This window comes from Colius striatus, chromosome 7, assembly GCF_028858725.1.
Source record: "Colius striatus isolate bColStr4 chromosome 7, bColStr4.1.hap1, whole genome shotgun sequence".
Taxonomy (NCBI): Eukaryota; Metazoa; Chordata; class Aves; order Coliiformes; family Coliidae; genus Colius; species Colius striatus.
In genome coordinates this window covers 14,834,717-14,853,638 of record NC_084765.1, presented here as the reverse complement: position 1 = coordinate 14,853,638, position 18,922 = coordinate 14,834,717, and the positions used below count along the sequence as shown (strand labels likewise).

Here is an 18,922-nt window from a genome sequence, read left to right as displayed (position 1 = left end):
CCTGTAGAGGGTGGGAGTTGACCTCCTGGAGAGCAGCTCTGCAGAAAGAGACCTGGGAGTCCTGGTTGACAATAAACTAACCATAAGCCAGCAATGTGCCCTTGTGGCCAAGAAAGCCGGTGGCATTCTGGGATGCAGCAAGAAGAGTGTGGCCAGCAGGTCCAGGGAGGTTCTGCTTCCCCTCTACTCTGCCCTGGGGAAGCCTCATCTGTTGTCCTGTGTCCAGTTCTGGGCTCCTCAGCTCAAGAGGGACAGGGAACTTTGCAGGGCTTCTTCTTCATTATGCGAGACAGGAGCGACCGGACACCAATATGATGTGCATCAACTCCAAATTTATTGTCATGTAATCATCACTTATATATTTTTTCCAAATGCTGTATACGTGCTTTAATTCATGACAATGAGCTAATATTAAGGATCATGCGCTATGCATAAGGCCTCAAAGTTTCTTTTTTGTAACAACTTAGACACCAACCTCACTGTGTTAAAACACCAACCTTATTGTACTTAAAATATCACCCCATCTGTTTAGCCTTCAGTTAGTTTTCTCTCACACTAGGCTATGGTTATGCTTAGCTTACATTTTGCTTAGCTTTATACTATTGTTAGTTACATATATTGCAATTTGTTAGTCACGTACATGTGATCACACAATGCTTAGTTTAATTATCTATCCTATCTTCTTGTTTTGACCTTGCCTCTGTTACAGTCTATCTTTTTGGTTTCTTCCCTGCTCAAGCTTGCTGTCTCATAGGCATTCTTTTCTTTTTCTGCTGCCGAAGGTGATTCAAAGATGAACTGCTAACTTTCTCCATCTTTGTCTAACTCCATAACATTCATTATAGCCCAGGCCCCAACAGAACTTCTGTAGAGAGTCCAGTACAGGGCCACCAACATAATCAGGGGACTGGAGCGTCTTCCTTATGAGGAAAGGCTGCGGGAACTGTTATAAGTTGCTGTGAAAAAGTTCACAAGCCAACTTAAGTGACTTATGGATCAAATTTATTAAGCAAGCAGCAAATAAGCAAAACAGTGCTGGGCAGCCGGGAGACTCTGCGACCCCCCCTCCGTATCAGAGTCCTTTTATACAGTCCTTATTGGTCGGGTGCATTGCTCCCTGGTGTACTCTGCTCATGTGCCTGTCTTGTTACTAGGGGGTCTTCTTCTGCCTCCTGGTGGTCGTAGGGTGGTCGCTGGGATGAAGTCTTCCTCTAGTGGCACACTCATGGACTCTTGGCTCTTATCAGCTCATGCGCAACCTATTGTACCTGCTATAAGCATCTCAGCCAGCTGCACCTGTGCACATTGTAGAAACTTTACGGTTAAAGTTTTACAAGACTTTTACAATGGCTTTAAATGGTTCCTTGCACAACCATTCTTTCATGATTTGATTAACGAACATGACTTTTTCCACTACAGGGAACTGGGACTGTTTAGTCTAGAAAAGGGGAGACTGAGCGAGGACTTCATTAATACTTAAAAGTATTTGAAAGGTTTATGTCAAGGGGATGGGACAACATTTTTTTTTCAGTAATGTCCAGTGATAGGACCAGGGGTAAGGGACAGAAGCTGGAACACAAAATTTCTGCTTAAGGAAAAACTTTCCTGTGAGGGAGCCCTGGCACAGGCTGCCCGACAAGGGTGTGGAGTCTCCTTCTCTGGAGATTTTCAAAACCTGTCTGGACACATTCCTGAGTGACCTGATCACGGTTGGACCGCCTTGAGCAGGAGGGTTGAACTAGATAATCTTTAGAGGTCTCTTCCAACCCCTACTGTACTATGATTCTACGAAGGGGACCCATGATGCTGGCAAAATACTATGGTTTTGAATACATAGGGTGAGCTTTTATGGAGAAAGTTATAATAAAACAAAACTTCGATGTATTGCTCCATAAATGGGTAGCTGATTTGGTAAGAATATATGCAAAATGCTATGACCTCATTTGGAAGAGTGCAGCGTTCCCAGTCACACTGGCTTTACTAGAATAATTTGTGTTGGAAGTTGATACATGTTTGAAAATGTTTTTAAAGCAGAGACAGTGTTTGATAATATATAGTTTGATCCTGAAAGCTGATTCATAATTTTACTTCTGGAAATCATATAAAGTTAGAATTGACACCAAGTCAAAAAGTAAAAACTTTGGCCAATAGACAAGTGAATGGAATAAAGAACAAACCTTTTTCTAGCAGATTGGAATTTAGTGGTGTTTTGCCAAATGACGGAGGGCAGTGGAAAGGACTCAGACAGCAATAAAGAATGAATTTTACTTTACTGTCTACTTTAAAAGTGTTACAGAAAATAAGATACAGCATTCAGTTACAACAATAAGCTTATGACACTCATTTCTAAGCAGCAAAGAGCATAAGCAAGGTAATGCACCTAATCATTACTACATAGTTAGCGATAGTGATTAAGAAAGATACATCTCCAATTGCTCTAATACTTTCCCATCATCCAGATCTGCAGTCAATGGGGAGCACCAGCTGCAGTGAGGATTTGGAGAACCTCATGGGGCAGCCCAACAATGCTCTGAGCTTCTCAGCCTGAGCAGCTCCTTGTGTGTCCCCGGGAAGCCCTTGTTTATGAGTGAGCAGTGCCTCGAGCTGGCAGCCTAGCTCGTGAGCGTCTGAAATGTCCACGGCACAGCCAGTGTAAGTGGGGCACTGGTTGGCTGTTGAGGTGGTTCTTGTCCCAGCGGTGGTTCAGCTCAGATATTTGCCTGCTAGGCACAGTTGTTCTTTTGTGCATGCCCAACAAAGCACCTCAGCACAGCCAAGAGACTGGGGAACATTAGAGAGCACTAGTAACTGAAGGGCTCTGCTGACACAGGCCTGGTAGTTTGACTTCAGTGCCTGGGAAGCTGATGGAGCAGCTCATCCTAAATTCTATTATGCTGCACATGCAGGACAACCAGGTGATCAGGTCCAGTTAGCTTGGGTTTATGAAGGGCAGATCCTGTTTAACAAACCCGATCTCCTGTGACAAGGTGACACACTTATTGGATGAAGGAAAGGCTGTGGATGTTGTCTACCTTGACTTTAGTAAGGCACTTAACATTGTCCCACAGCATTCTCTTAGGGAAATGGGCTGTTCTTGGCTTGGATGAGCACACACTTTCCTGGGTGAAAAACTGGTTAGATGGCCAGGTCCAACAAGTTCTGATCAACGGAGTTAAATCCAGTTGGCGGCTGGTCATGAGTGGTGTCCCCCAGGGCTCAATACTGGGGCCACTCCTGTTTAACATCTTTATTAATGATCTGGACGAGGAGATAGAGTGCACCCTTAGTAAGTTTGCAGGTGACACCAAGATGGGTGGAAGTGTCAATCTGCTTGAGGGCAGGGAAGCTTTACAGAGAGATCTAGATAGGCTGGATGGCTGGGCTAAGGCCAATGCCATGAGTTTCAATAAGGCCAAGTGCTGGGTCCTGCACATGTGTCAGAACCCCCAGCAGTGCTACAGACTAGGAGAGAAGTGGCTGGAAAGCTGCCAGGCAGAGGGACCTGGGAGTGTTGATTGACAGGGGCTGAACACGAGCCAGCAGTGTGCCCAGGTGGCCAAGAAGGCCAATGGCATCCTGGCCTGTGTCAGGAACAGTGTTGTCAGCAGGAGGAGGGAGGTGATCATTGCCCTGTACTCGGCTTTGGTGAAGCCTCACCTCGAATACTGTGTCCAGTTTTAGGCCTCTCTCTACAAGAAGGACATCAAGGTGCTGGAGAAGATTCAGGGTCGTGCTACCAGGCTAGTAAAGGATTTGGAGCACGTCTCAGATGAGGAATGGCTGAGGGATCTGGGGCTGTTTAGCCTGGAGAAAAGAAGGCTCAGGAGAGACCATATCACTCTCTACAGCTACCTGAAAGGAAGTTGTAAGGAGGCAGGAGTTGGTCTGTTCTCTCTAGTGACAAGCAGTAGAACAAATCGAAATGGTCTCAAGTTGCACCAGGGGAGGGTCAGGCTGGATATGAGGTGGAATTTCTTTACTGATACAGGCATTGGAACAGGCTGCCCAGGGAGTCACCATCTCTGGAGCTGTTTAAAAGACAGGTGGATGTAGCACTTAGGGAAATGGTCTAGCTGGAACAAAGGCTGGACTCGATGATCTTAAAGTTTTCTTCCAGTTGAAACAATTCTATGATTCTGTGATTCTAACCTGTCCCAGCAACTGGGAAGTCCAGTGCATCCACTCACAGGCGAGGTATCCAAAGAGTCACTGCACAGGGGTTCAGCTTTATAGTCAAAACTCAGCAAGTTGGGATGACTTGCATTTTTCTTTGTGTGGATACGTCTGGCACATCATCCTCCAAGATGGATTCCAGCCAAGTCTGACTATAACTTAGAGAAGAACCTAAGGGACTATTTTTGTCTTTGTGGCTGCAATCTTATATTTCTCAACTGATAAGTATCTGCTGATGGCTGCTAAAAAGTTGCTACTATCAGCAAATACAATTTTGCAGGGTCTGTCTAGAGGTCAACAATTGTCTGGGGCCTGTTACTCAGGCCTTGGCATATCAAGTGTGTCCAGCAAAAGATGTCTCATTACTGTCTTAAAGCCGGCAACAGATTGTGTAAGACAAGGTGCACTTACCTTCAAGACTGCATTTAACAGAACACACTCATTTCTCCTGAGCTATCAGTGTCTCCCCATCTGTCTGTGTTCAACTTCAGCACTACCCTGAGTGCTCCCAGCCTACCTCACGCTGCTTTGGCTGGCTGAAGTGAATGTATAAATGTATGCAAATGAAGCAAATAACCACCAGAAAATATTTTCAGAAATGACAGTTGTACTGCTGTCTTCCTTCTCAATACTTGGGAGGTGCTGAGCTAGAGAAGTCGAGAGCCAGCTTCATAAACTGAAATACAGGGGGAGACTTTAGTAATGAAAGGTAGAGATTGAGTGATGGGAAAGAGATGACGTACAAGAGCACTGGTACAGAGTGATACATGGGGCAGCAAGGCTGTGCTTTGTGTGAGCAGAACAGTAGCCTGCTGGCAAGGTATTTCATTACCTAGAGAAAAGTTGGTATTAGGTTTCTTTCTATGGATTCTAGCCTTGGTTTGAAGGATATGACCTGGCTAGTAGGTTGGTGTATACCATGTATGCCTCATTTCCAAAACAAAATGCAACTACACGGTAAAAAATTATGTCAAGACATTATCATTCAGGAGCTGGCTAGCAGGATGCAAACCTGCAAAATAAGTTTCTCCTGAAAGGAGACTGTAGTGAGGTGGGGGTGTCTGTCTCTTCTCCCAAGTAACGAGTGGTAGAACAAGGGGAAACAGCCTTGTTGCTGTTGCAACCCGAACAGTTGTGCCAGGGAAGGTTTAGATTAGATATTAGGAACATTTTGCTGAGAGGGTTGTTAACACACTACCAGAGTTTGCCCAGGGAGGTATTGGAGTCACCAGCCCTGCAGACATTTAAAAGATGCACAGATGAGGTGCTGAGGGACACGGGTTAGTGGTGGGCTTGGCAGTGTGAGGTAAGTGGTTGGACTCGATCATCTTAAAGGCCTTTTCCAGATAAAAGATTCTATGACAAATGGCACCCAACCAAGCGCTCTTTGCATTCACCTGTCACAGTAACATACCGAAGCGTTTATTTGACCTCCCGCGCGCAGATCCATTAGAGCAGTATTTAGAACTTGCCCTTTCTAACGGTTGTTACCGTCCCCGAGCAGAAGGCCGAGCCCACCCGCCCCCGTCCCCGCCCCCGCCCGCGCCCCCGCCCCCGCCCCCGCCCACCAAGAGCGGGCGGGAGCGCGCCCCGCGCGGGGGCTGCCGGGAGGCGGCCCGGCCCCGCCCCGCCGCCGCCGCCGCCATGGCGCTCGCGGAGGAGGCGCTGCGGAAGCGCCTGGGCAAGGTGCGCGCGCCGGCGGGGAAGGGGCGCGCGGGCCGGGGGCGCGGGCAGGGGCGGGGCGGCGGGAGGGGCGACGGCGGCTGCTCCGGCGCGGGGAGGCCGCGCTGTGCGGGAGGTGCAGCCCCTGGTCGGCAGAGGTGGCCGGCAGCCATGGAGCGGCAGCGGAAGGGCTGAGCTGAGGGGTTGTGCCGTGCTGTGCTCCCCGCTTGCTCCCGCCGCCGCCTCTCGCTTGTGACCGGCGCCTGGGGACGGCTCTGTCCGACTCGGGGTGCGGGGGTTGCGTTGTGTGGCTGCAGCTGAGTTCACAGTTGAGCAGGCGTAATTTTATTGGCGTGGCTGAGGACGCAGCCACAGATGTGATGTGCTGCACGCTATTGAAACCATACTGTGTACAAAGAGATGGTAATTGCCTTGGGTTTGGTTTGCTTTGTCCTGACAATGCCCGCATTAGTATCACCACGCCTTAGAAACAGAGATGGATTTTTACAGCATCCCTCTGAGGTAAAGACGTTTTGATTTCCGTATGAGAAACTGAGGTATGCCTACTGAAATTTTGAACACGCCAATTAATTTGAGGTGCAAAATGAGGAAAGGTCTGCATCTGACTCACCTCGTAAATCTTCTGATCTTTAAAAAGAAAAACGTATTTAGTGAGAATATCTCAATATGCATAAGAAGAGGGTCCTCTGGGGAAAGATTGCTTCTGTTTCACAACCAGCTGTAGCAACAATTCTGAAAGTGTGTTAAATTTCACTCGTGGAGATATTCCCAACTCGGGCACCTTCATTTTTCACTGCTTGACTGCAGTATACCATAAGACTGAAGGCAGAGAAAATGAGTAAAAGATGTTTCTTTTCAGCAGCTTTGTGTTTTCCTGTACAAAGTGGAAAATAATTGTGCCATCCACATAACTGTAGAACTGTTGCCCTTACTGAAGAAGGTTGTAGGTTTTAGCTACTACTTCATGACAACTCTTCCGATGCAGTGAGCAGCTCTTTAAATCCCTGACAGGCTGCAGTTGGGTTTGCTTAGACAAAGGGTGCTGGGAAACTTCCTAAAATGAGATGCAGATGCACTAATCAAGGAAATGGAAAATAATAGGTTTCAGGTATGGGAGCATTCCAGTCTCTTGGATGGTCAGATATTGGACTGTCTGGGGACAGTCTAAATGAAGTAGCAATGATCATTCTTGCTCTCAAATACTCTCAGATCCCATTTCAAACATCAGTACTTCAGTCAACCTATGGGCAAGTTTTCTGCAGGCAGGAAGGAGGGATGCATTACTTTATTTGACTTTTCCAGCTCTCAAGTGTTGCTTAAACACAAAAAAAAAATCCTAGAGGCTAACTACTTATGTATTTAATATGTTTGTGGAAAACATCTTAAGAAACTCTTATAAAGTGTGCAGGTGGATCTGAGGTTTTAGTATCTATGTCAGGAATAAGATTACCTCTTTTCTCCTAAGAGATTTATGGTTTTATATTGCTTTTTAAAAGAACAATAATAATAAATGTAATATCCTATATGATATAATAATATTAAAAAGTTGTTATTAATAACCTGCTCACGCAGCTGTAAGGGGGAAGGAATGGTGTATCAAGAGTGACAGAATTTGCCTTCTAATGTAGCAACTGCAAACCTGCTGTACCTTTAAAGCTTTCTTTTCGTGTCAATATATTTTTGAGAATTTATTTCACACCAAAACCATTAATAATGCTACAAATAACTTTCATCTTCCCCTTCTTGTGTTTATCTGTGTTCCTTTTCACTATCTCTGGTAATGAAAGAAGCCTTTGAAGCAAAATGGGGGTTTTTTTGTTTTGTTTTGGTTTGTTTTTGTCTCCTCCCTTCACAGTATAAGTTCAGAGATCTGACCATAGAAGAACTGAAGAACGTTAACAAGACCTACCCAAACTTCACATTCTCCATGAGCACATACAGTAAGGAGTGTTACAGTTACTTTGAACTAATTGTGGCGATTCTTACTTGCTGTGAATTCAGACCACGGATATCTAAATGGAATCTAAATTGTGTGAATATCTTTCAGTCCTGTTCCTGCCTTTATTTTGACTTGCAGTAAAATTTCTCGTTGCATGTGACTTCCAAGAATGCACATATATAAGAAGCTGAGCAACTCATTTACCAACTTTCTTTTTATTTTGTCAGTAATGATTGAAGACATATGATCTTTTAAATTATTTTTATGTAATGGTGTTTTTACCATATCCTATGATTTTCATGTCTTTAGCTTATCAAGTGTAATCTACAGAATCCCTCACCCCAACTGAAAGTTCTGGCAACACCAGAACTACTCAAAAGAAAGGGTTTTCAGGCCAATCATGTGCTTAGTTGTACAAGTGCAATTTTTGTTAAGATTCCACTGAGGAATTATCTCAAAGGGGATGGGGACACCTTAGTAACGTTCTAGCCTTGGTTCTCTCAGAAGCCATGTATTTGATTTCCAAAGAAAAATCAGGGTGATGTAGTGGTAGTTGTGGATAGAATTGCTGTGCTAGATTCAAAAGGATTTGTTATTGTTGTAATTATTCACATTTTTAATTTCAGCCTTCAAGGATGGATCCCAGAAGGACCTCCTGAATTTTAGTGGTACTATTCCAGTGAAATACGGTAAGATAAATCAAATATCATTTCCTTACTAGTTATTAATCTATTTGTGAAATGTATTGGGTACTACCTCTTAACAATATACTGTACAGCTTCTTTAAAGGTGGCTATAAAGGATTAGATCATCTTTTGAAGTCCCTTCTAGCCCTTGAGATTCTGTGTCATTCTGTGATTTTGCACTAATTGGCAGAAGCCACTTCTGCTGTATAAACAAATGCCTTCATGGACACACAGATGATGAAATAAGGTGGTATTAGTCAATTAACTAAAAAAAAGTCAGGTAGTTTGAGACTATGTAAGCTAACTCTTTGGTTCTGATGGCGGTTGCATGAACTCTACAAGCACTATGCTTGAATAGGCAGTGTCCAAAAATAACTACTAGGTAATTTCTTATTTTTAACTTTAAGCTTTTGAAGTCTGAGGTAAAGCTCTTAATAGATGCCTCCCTGCATCGGTTGTTGACTCCTAAAATAAGTATGTAATAGGTATCTGTAAGAGATTTCTTTGCCCAATGTATCAGCCATCAGAGGCAGGACAGAAACAATCACAAAACCACTGAGGAAATGCAAAAAACAAATTCCTTCTTGTTACCTCGGGAAACAGGGAATCCCCACAGCAGCCCCGGGGCAGAGGCACAAAAAGCAGGGACAAAGCTCCAGCGAAGCACCGCAGAGTTCAGTCCTTGCTAGAAGGAGAGATTAAAAACCTGCAGCTTTTGCCTGATTATCAGGGATTTTTGCAGGCATGGTTTTCCACTGTGCTTTGATCTTTCCCACAGCAGGGCAGGAAACATAACAGCAGCAAAGCTTTATATTAAGAAAGATACAAGTCAGTAGCACTTCAAGTTGATCCAGACAAGTTTGTTTTTATTCAGTAGCCTAAATAACATAAATACTTTCCAGTGTGAATCTAGAAAGTGATCTGCCAGGCTTTCTTTCTTTGTTATTATGGAGTGTGAATCACATGGGTTTTAGTGCCTCAGTGCAGAAGCTAGTAATGGCTTTTACTTTGTGTTGAACAGGCAATTCCTATAACATACCTATTCGTCTGTGGATTCTGGATTCTCATCCCTTTGCTCCTCCGATTTGCTTCCTGAAGCCGACTGCAAACATGGGCATTTCAGTGGGAAAGCATGTTGATGCTCATGGCAGGATTTATTTGCCCTACCTGCAAAACTGGAACCATGTAAGAGGTGGAGTGGCAGAGAGGGGAGGGAAGTATTAAGGAATAATGCAAGGTAGCATACAGAGATCAGTGGAGAAGAATGAATAGAGTTCAAGGCTCTTTGTTTTCTTCTGTTTTGTTTTTTTTTTAATGACTCTTAAATATGTAATGATTACACAAAGAGAAGCAAAATGTTATGTCTCTTGACTTTACAACTTTCAATCTGAAGCAATTGTAAAGGAAGTTAAAAGTGATTGTAAAGAAAAATGTTGTAAGCTGAAGAAAAAAGGGTCTGACTTTGTAACAAACAGTGTAAGCCTCTTAAAATTTTTCCTTTGTTGATGTGATTAATAATACTAGTCCACTCAAGTCTCCCTCAAGAAAGCTCCATGGAAGTTTCAACCTTTTGGCTATGTGTCTTTCAGGAGAATTCCAAAACATTTGCATAGATTCAAAAGCCAATGCTATATGATTTTATGCACTGTATTAAACAACTAACTGAAATACGACTTCCAGGACAGTAAAAATGACTTAATGAATGTTAGTTTTCTGAAATGCAGGGGATGTATTTTACATTCCTGATATAGAAATTCCCATGGGAACTTCTTCTGACATCATTATGTTTTGCCCAAAGCAGGACTGAGTTGCCAAAACTCTGGACCACTGAGCCCGTCTGAGAGACTGAACTAACTTTCCTTCAGCTATGACTTGTCCTGTTTATAACACTCAATGTGGCTATATCAAAGGCTTCCATATGTTCATGGATGCCTTCAAAAACTAGTTACACTGGTAACTTCCATTTTATAATCCCTTTTTGTTAAATTCCTTTTAATCCATATTCCTGTTTGGAAAGTATGTTCTCTAAAAGTGATGCTTTGCTTTCCCTTCGGTGTTTATGCAAGTCTTAAGGGCATCAATACTTATAATTTGATTAAATTTTGTATAGCTGTGGTTCTTTACTAATTACTGCAGTTTACAGCTGATACCACAAAACAGCTGTCAACTGTTTTGTCTTTTGTCTTCTGTTTCAGCCTAAGTCAACTGTCATTGGATTAATCAAGGAAATGATTGCAAAATTTGAGGAAGAGCCTCCTTTGTATTCACTGTCATCTTCTGATGCAGCCAGGCAATCAGAACTTCTCTCCTACATTGCCAAGATAACTGAAGGTGTGGATGTTTTCATAGATTTGTTTGTGGTGTTCTTACACAATATATGTTTTGTTTATTATTTGCTGCTTTAATAGCTAATTGTTGGTGTTTATGTGCCCACAATATTTGGTATTTTCTCAGTTTGATCAAAAGTGCTTCTCCTTGAGCAGGCAGCTCATTCTGGATGTTTGCATTTAAGCCTACTGAAAAATAATGTAGGCTGAGTGCTACGTTTGTTGGAAATTACTGCAGCAAAACTCAGTAAGAGATCTAGTGGAAGGGAAATGTGGGCTTATTATAAACAAGTAGATTTAACCCATGCACAGTCGTTCATCCTCTCAGATCTCATTTGCTCACACTCACGTTGGCAGTTGCAAGGCCTGAGACCCGTCTGACTGCAGTCACTGGTGTGCAACACTGAGGACAAGGAGTGCTGCTGAGTCTGTATCATGTCACTTGGGTTCTTCTTGTTCAGTGGTGACAAGCTGATTTTGGACTTGCCTTTTATATCCTTTGGGTGTGGATGCTAACTGGGATCTTTGCCTCATTGCTTTATCTCACCTATTGTAAGTCTTGGGCATAGTTCCGAAATGTCACAGTTCTCATGTTCTCCTTATCTGGTTGTTTCATGGCTCTGCTCCTGTTGTTCTTTATCCTGACACATTTTCTTCAGGCCAGTCTTTTCTTCTTCCATCTTTTAGTGGAATCATGGGTGGTGATCTGTGGCAACTAGTGCAAACCTTTCCCTTTAACCCTTTTCTGCTGTTTTTTGTGATAATTGTACACACACACACACACACACTTGTGAGCAGCACACATGTGTGTATGTGCATAATACACATTTCTAGGTAATCAATGCTTCTGTTACAAATCTCTGCATTATGCTCAGAATGAGAATCGTTCTGTTACCAGTAGCATTGGCTAAAAAACCTCAGATCGTTATCTTTTTAATCAAATTCCATTTTGTGTTTCTTTTCAAAATATGGAATCTTTTACAACTCTTAAAACCACAACATATATTTATATCTGTAACTGTAGCAAAGGATGTGATGTTTGTATAGTCTTCATGTCTAGTTTCTTGCTATTTTTGTGATCACGTTTTCTACTTAATGAAAAACTTTCCTATGCAGAGAGGAGTATCTCTTGTTTTACACCTCGAAAATTGTGATGAATTTTCTATAGTTGGGCTTGACCAAGATTTTGAAGAAGTTTATGTGATTTGGTTTTAACTCTGGTACAACTGTGATTTTTGTGAGTGTTACTTGCATTGAAACAGTGTGGATCAACACTTAAGATTGTGGTTTTCTTTTAATTGTAGGAGAGACTGACATGAAATCTAAGAGTAAAATTGATGGAGGAGAAACTGAAGGATGTTTTAACAAAATTACTGTTGTTGGAGCTGGAGAACTTGGCATTGCATGTGCATTAGCAGTTGCAGCAAAGGTACATTATTATAAGTAGCAACAGACCTAATTCTAGTTCTTAGTGTCTGACACGTCGCAATAGCTCAGCAATTTTAACAGCTGTGCCACTGGTTATGTTGTGTGCCTCTTCAGTTAACCTGTAGACCCACAGAAGTGTTCATTTCTGTCTTGTTTTCTCAGCTTTTTGAATCTCAGGAGTTGAACACTAAATTCACTTATTTTCAAAGTCCTTAGTTAAAGGATTCTTGCCTGAGTAGCCTCTTAACATTGCAATCTCCTAGTTCTCAGGAAGAGGATAGTCTATAGCTGGTCTATACTTCGTTACAGCTATATGCTCAGAGAGAACAGTAATATCAACATTTATAACATCCCAGAAATTATCTTGGGGGGGGGTGTTGTTTATTTCATGATGTGCTAGTTTCCAATTAAACTCACAAAACTAAGGTTTTTTTCTTGTGACTTGACAGTAATTTTTGTCAGTAATTTGGTTTGGTTTATATAGTACAACAAGCAGTGGAATTGGAGGATATTCGTTCCTTTCCTTACCCCCACAAGACAAAGTTTTTGTTTGTTTTATTGTCAATCTGCATTATTTTTATTCGTACAGGGTGCTGCAGACAAGGTGGTTCTTTTCGATCCTTCCGAAGGTGCAGCAAAAGGAGGAACCATGGACTTGGAGATCTTTGCTCTGCCAAATGTAGAGATCAGCAAAGGTATTAGATATTGCTTCTGGAAAGGGAATGAATACTGTACTGTGTGTGCTTATGCTCGTTTTAATAAGAGCAGGACACCTGGGGAGATACAGAGGCTGCAGCATTTAGGCCATTTTTTTTTAAAAGGTGTGATCTTTTTGTAGCTGCTTGGTTTTCTGTGTCTTTCCAGGGTAAAATTGGGTTCAGCAAAACTTGCATCATTTTTATTTCAGGGGTTTTCCATTCTGTTTACAGAGGTAGAAGTGTGTGAGTCTGTACCAGGGTAAGAGGCTAATGCTGAAATTGGACACACAGAGAAGTATAGACAAGCCAAACTAATACTTCAGTGTCATAGATGGAGACAGAGGAGGAAAGGGGGAAAATTATATGTATATTAAGGAATTAGAGATAGCTGTTAGAGCTGTCTTCAAAAGATAGATAAAGCAAAGTTTCAAAGTGCTGCTTTTCTAAGTTGATGGTCATTAAACGTGTACACTACACGGGTAATAGTCCTTAATCATTGTCACTGCATATTCAAACAATTAAGTCTTGTCCTCAATTAGCTCCAGTGTACAGTTTAGGGGAGTCATGCCATGTCTCCATAGTTAGTGGTGATGGCTACAGTCTTTGGTGGTCTTAGTTGCAGAGGTTGAGGTGATATGGCTTGAAAGCTCTTCCATAGGCGAAGCAGGAAGTAAATTGAATAAGTTCCCTGTTCCTCCTTGCTTGTGTGCTGGGGTTTTGTGTTCCTTGTGCCCTCTGCAAGATGAAATAGGGGGCTTTCTTGTGCTTTGCATGTAATTTATCTTGTTTGGAGGACAGAGACTTGACTCGGTTTCACCAGGTGTCTCATCTGCTCATTCTGCACCTGACATTGCCTGCTCCACATATTTTGATCTTATCTTGCAGATTTTACTGCTAGCACATTTTTTCCTGCACTCTGGTTGTGCAACTGTACCACAAATCTCTGTTTGTACCTTTGTGGCTACCTCTGATGTATTTACATTTAGCTATAGTATGTAGTAGCTTGTATGTTGTTGCTACCTGTGCTATCAGTAGTGTTAGAAAATGCTTGCATGCTGTCACCTGTTATTTTAGTATGCTTATATCTAGTTTTGGGGCAAGTCCTGCTTAGTATTCCTGCAGTTTGTCAGTGTACTAGCCGTCTGTGCTGGCTTCAGCTGTAGTGGTTCACTTCTGGTTCCAGAAGTGCTGTAACAGTCAAATTACCTTGTTTCTGTGTCCAAGCTGATAACCCGTATGGTACTCAGATAACTTAGTTACCTGCTCTAGGCAGCTCTGACTTAAGAATGTCTACAGTGAGTGCAGTTGTGTGTTTTCTTGAGCATGTCTTCAACTTGACTTAAGAATTAGACTTTTGGAACACTTTTTATGGTTATCTACATGTCATTCATTGAGCTGTAAGTTCAAACCTTATAGAACCCTCAGAAAAAGGGGTAAAAGTCTCCCCTTCTTTAAAAATGAAGGAGCTTTTTCATGAATTTTTTTCTTACTTACCCGTCAACCCTACCTAGATGTTGTTCTGGTCTCTGCTCTGTATATGTGGACAAATGGTAGTCTGCTCTCTGTGTTTGCCAACTATGAAACAGGAAAGTAGCTCTGTGGGAGAGCAGTGTTTTACAGGAACACTGTAAAAGTGCCCCAGATTCCACATTGGGGTATATGGGGGGTGACAGGGCATGAAGAATCCCTAGCTAAACTGAATGCTGCAGCTCAGCTTTTAGGAGATCTCAACAGAATAACATACATTTTCTTTATATATTCAGATGTTTCCGATTCAGCTGATTCAAAAGTTGTGGTACTTACTGTAAATTCTCTGGGTAATGCTCAGACTTACCTTGATGTCATCCAAAGCAATGTGGATCTGTTCAGAGGAATTATCCCAGCAATATCACACTACAGTCAGAATGCTGTTCTCCTTGTTGCTTCTCATCCAGGTATGCTGGTACTTGGCCCAGTGTTCTGTCCCTCGTCTGGCTTTCTCTTTGGCCTGTTTTAAACATATGCTACTGCCAAATACACTCAGTAAAAAATTCTTGCCACTCTGAAAGATGTTTTCCTTTTCAGCTTTGAGCAGGACACTGTCTTTGAGGGTTTTTTCTTTACTATTACCAAGACAAAAGAAAATAGTATACTTTGTTTGGTATAAAAGGTATGTATTCCTGTATATTTCTGTGCATAGTTTCAACCTGACCATATCTGGCAGATTAGCATCCGCTGTTGTCTTGTCAGTCCTGACTTGTATGTATATGTTTATTCTGTGCAGTAAGGAGAAATACACGTGTGTTATGTACCCTGTGATCAGACCATCAGACTACTAATATACATAATATAGTGTTGATATGAAATATGTTTTGGTGGAAAGTTTAAGCCTGTTGGGTCAGTGATACTGGGAACCAAGGCAAAGCAAAAACACTACCTGAAAGGGAAAGTAGTTAAGTGTGAACCTCTCTGTCCTGTAAACACTCTAGAGGCAGCTTTTTTTTTGTTTAAGAGCTTCTTACCCTTCCTATCTCTTAGAGCTGTGAAGATGGAGAAGAGAGTGCTTGCCAAATGAAAAGAAGTTAAACTGAATTAAATTTAGAAGCTGGCAGAATCAAATTTATAAACATGTGGGATTTTTGGTAGAGAGAAGCATGGTGACTCATTCTCAAGTTTCACTTGACTTGAAACTTTACTTGGGCTCTGAATTTGCTGCACCTTCTCCCCACCTGTCTTGGTGTTTTAGGTTGAAATGATTCTCATATGATTACACCTTTTCTACAGTAAACAACTTGGACCTGGGTTGTTCATAATTGTGATTTGTAGTTTGCAGTTGTGTTGAATTTTGAGTGGTCCTTCATTGTCAACATATTTTTCTTCCCTGTATAGTTGAAGTAATGACATATGTGTCATGGAAGCTGAGTGCATTTCCCCAAAGCAGAGTTATTGGAGTAGGTGCCAACCTAGATACAGAGAGATTCCGGTATATACTGACAAACCTTTTGAAAGCACAGGTTCTGGCCAAAGATGCCTGGATTATCGGTGAGCATGGAGAAGACAAAGGTAAGGTGATATTTTACTATGGGTATATAATGTCCTGCCAGTGCTTAAGTAGTTGAGTAAGGAAAAGTAACAAAGGTAGTCATAAGCAGGGTGCTAGATTTTAATACTAATGGCTCTAAACAATACAGTTTGTGTGTTTGCCCAAGACTTTTGACCTGGAGTGGCAGCAAAAAACACTTGTCAACGGTAAAAAAAAAACAAAACCAAAACCATCTCAAATGCTTTTTACTTGTTTAACAATATACTTAAGGTACTAAAAGAGAAAGAAATGTGATCTAATATGTGATAGGTGACTGCTAATGTAAGAATCATTACATATTACTTCATTTTTAAGCAAGTGTCTCTGGCCAGGTGCTACTACAGAGTTTATTTCTGCAGTCCAGGGAACCTTAAAAGAGGCATCAGCTGCATTTGGGTTGTGGGGAAAGGGAAGTTTTGAAAGCTGGAATGTTTTCTTGTTTTTTTTTTATTATTGTTTATTCTCTTCACCTTATCTAATACCTATTATAGTCACTATTTAAATGTTGTTTATTTCTATTTAGTACCATCCTGGAGCAGCTGTAATTTAGTTACAAATCAAACAGAGGCAATGGCTGCTCACAACTCAAGGGAAAAGGTGGCTAACAGGTAACGCCATTGTAATCTTACCAGTTTTTTCTTCATGTTTAGGCACTTGATGTTTGCAGAGTTTTTTCCTTTATCTCTTTATAAGGAGGAGGAAATTTGCTCTCAAATGTTCACATAGTGAGTTTATAGGAAATTGTAGGTCTGGGTGTCATTCCCTTTTATGTGAGTGTATATGCCCACTGTTTTTCTGAAGTTCCTAATAATGATGTGACTAAATGTAAATCTAAGACTAGAAAACGTATCTAGACAAAGTTAGATAAGCAGAGACATCCTTTATTTAACGATGTGCATCAGGGACATGAGGTCATTCCCAAAGAATGTCTGATGAGGCATCAAAATTAACAGATGTTTATACCCAATATTCTTTTGTTCTTCTCTGTCATGCATATAAAGCCCACTAATAATTGTTCATTAAAGTTGCCCTTTACCTTGATTAGTTACCTGTTAATTTTACATATGATATCACTCCCATAGATTAGTCTCTTATTACACAAGCTGTACACATTCATATACATTTCAAAATCACTTGGCCAACTTAACTGGTCTAAGTTACTGATTATCTGGTGTTCTGGACCAGAATGGCACAGAGTTTCTGGATGATCTAAGCTACTGATTATCTGGGTGTTCTGGACCAGAATGGTATAGGGTTTCGGGACAGGGAACAGCTTAAGGGTCAACTGAACAAATCCTTTCTTCTTCCTTTGAAGCAGTTACTCCCATCATTGTTCTTGGATGTTTTTTGGCTTGCAGGTACTTAGTTCTGAATAGTCTACCTTGTTATCACTCTCATCTGCATGGTGTTCTTTCCTTTGGGAGCGGCTTCACAAAGGAGGCTAGTTTTGCTTTGTTATGGTAGCTTACTTATAAATTTAAAGCTATTTATTCAATAAATTTTCATGCTATATTAGACCTGCTAGATTGTGTGTTTTAAAAAAAAAGAGTAGACAAGCCTCTGACATGCTCATCTTGGAGCTTGGGTGGAAGTAGTTTACTTAAAAGTGTTAGATTTGCATCAATTTACCTGATCTAGTTAGCCACTTATCAGTCACACCTTTTGACAGAGAATTTGAATTGTTACTGTTGTAGGTAAAATGCACATAAAGAAATTTGTTAAAGCAATTCCCCTCCTGTTGTTTTACAAAACAAAGAATCATGTTTGTATGGTACACTTTACCTGATACAGAACACTTTATATGTAAAACCCAAAAGACAGATTAACTAAAATAGGAATAATTAAAATCTAAACTTATCTTTCTCTCCTTTTCTATGTAGAGCTATGGAAGTTCTAAAGGGAAAAACTCAGAGATCTTGGTCTGTTGGACTCTCAGTTGCTGATCTAACCGACAGTATACTGAAAGACAGAAGAAAGGTTCATTCTGTATCCACTCTGGCAAAGGTAAATGTGTTATTAATATATTTTGTCTGGCACTGAAATGATATTATTTCTGGTGGATATGACCATTAATTTTAGCAGGATGGACGTCTCAAAAGTAACTGTTCCGAAGTAGCACCACTTTGGTTACTTCCTTCCAACAATAGCTTTCACTTCTAGTCCAAAAATGAGGAAAAAGATATCCGTGGTGTTAATCTGAAACCAATATTGAAAGTGAATTATTCTCCCAAAAATACAAGAGTCCAGAGGGAAAATATATTCAAGGCTGCTGACCAGATCCTCCAGAATAGCTGGATTTGGCAAATTAAATGTGTGTTGCAGTCTCCAAGTGCTCAGTTGAATGTAGATCTTTCCACGGGCCAGAAGAATTCACTCTCTTATGAAAGTATAAAATGTATTGTCAGTATTTTAGTAATTGACAGTATTTTATTTGACCAGCTTTTGAAACGGCTGCTGAGACTTCATTAAAGCGTTAAATCGTTCCATATGAGGAAAAAACCCATGGAGAAACATTTAGTTGTCACTTGTATTTATGGACTTCAGCAGGGAAGTTGAGTAGGTTTCTTATTCTGTCGAGTGCAGACATAGACCTGATTTCATCATTATGTTCTCAAGTAAAGTCATAAATTGTTTATGAACTAAATGCAGATATAGAGGACTGTCAAGTCTCTTAAATTGCAGAGTAACTACAAAATGTGACATTTCCCCTACAGATCCTAAAAATAAACAAAACTACAGTGTAAACTTGAATTGTAGGGATATAAGTTTAATGATGTACCTCTCATGGAATGAATATGGGATCAATACTTGGAAAATCTTCCCCAGATAATGCCTTTGGCTGCATTTTTATATTTTCTTTTGTTCAGTCTTAGAAGAAGCAATGACGCTTTCCTGTCAGGTGGCACTGCCTGCTCTACTGAGGAACC

The 18,922-nt window shown here is 41.2% G+C and overlaps 1 protein-coding gene across 3 annotated transcripts in view; it reads left to right on the top strand.

The window, feature by feature from the left end:
- The first annotated feature begins 5,788 nt into the window (after window positions 1-5,788).
- The window catches only part of UEVLD (UEV and lactate/malate dehyrogenase domains), a 19,036-nt gene continuing 5,902 nt past the window's right edge, over window positions 5,789-18,922 (top strand). For 2 of the 3 annotated variants that reach the window (XR_009819097.1, XM_062000229.1), the window contains exons 1-11: window positions 5,789-5,859; window positions 7,712-7,796; window positions 8,422-8,484; window positions 9,503-9,666; window positions 10,677-10,812; window positions 12,113-12,237; window positions 12,826-12,931; window positions 14,698-14,868; window positions 15,803-15,976; window positions 16,519-16,603; window positions 17,876-17,999. Coding sequence is in view for 2 of the 3 variants with exons in the window: in XM_062000229.1 (XP_061856213.1) it covers window positions 5,818-5,859; window positions 7,712-7,796; window positions 8,422-8,484; window positions 9,503-9,666; window positions 10,677-10,812; window positions 12,113-12,237; window positions 12,826-12,931; window positions 14,698-14,868; window positions 15,803-15,976; window positions 16,519-16,603; window positions 17,876-17,999 (1,275 nt within the window). In the remaining variant the exon portion in view is untranslated. Of the gene's footprint in view, window positions 5,860-7,711; window positions 7,797-8,421; window positions 8,485-9,502; window positions 9,667-10,676; window positions 10,813-12,112; window positions 12,238-12,825; window positions 12,932-14,697; window positions 14,869-14,998; window positions 15,084-15,802; window positions 15,977-16,518; window positions 16,604-17,875; window positions 18,000-18,922 lie in introns of those variants that run through there. The other variant, XM_062000230.1, reaches the window with a different exon arrangement.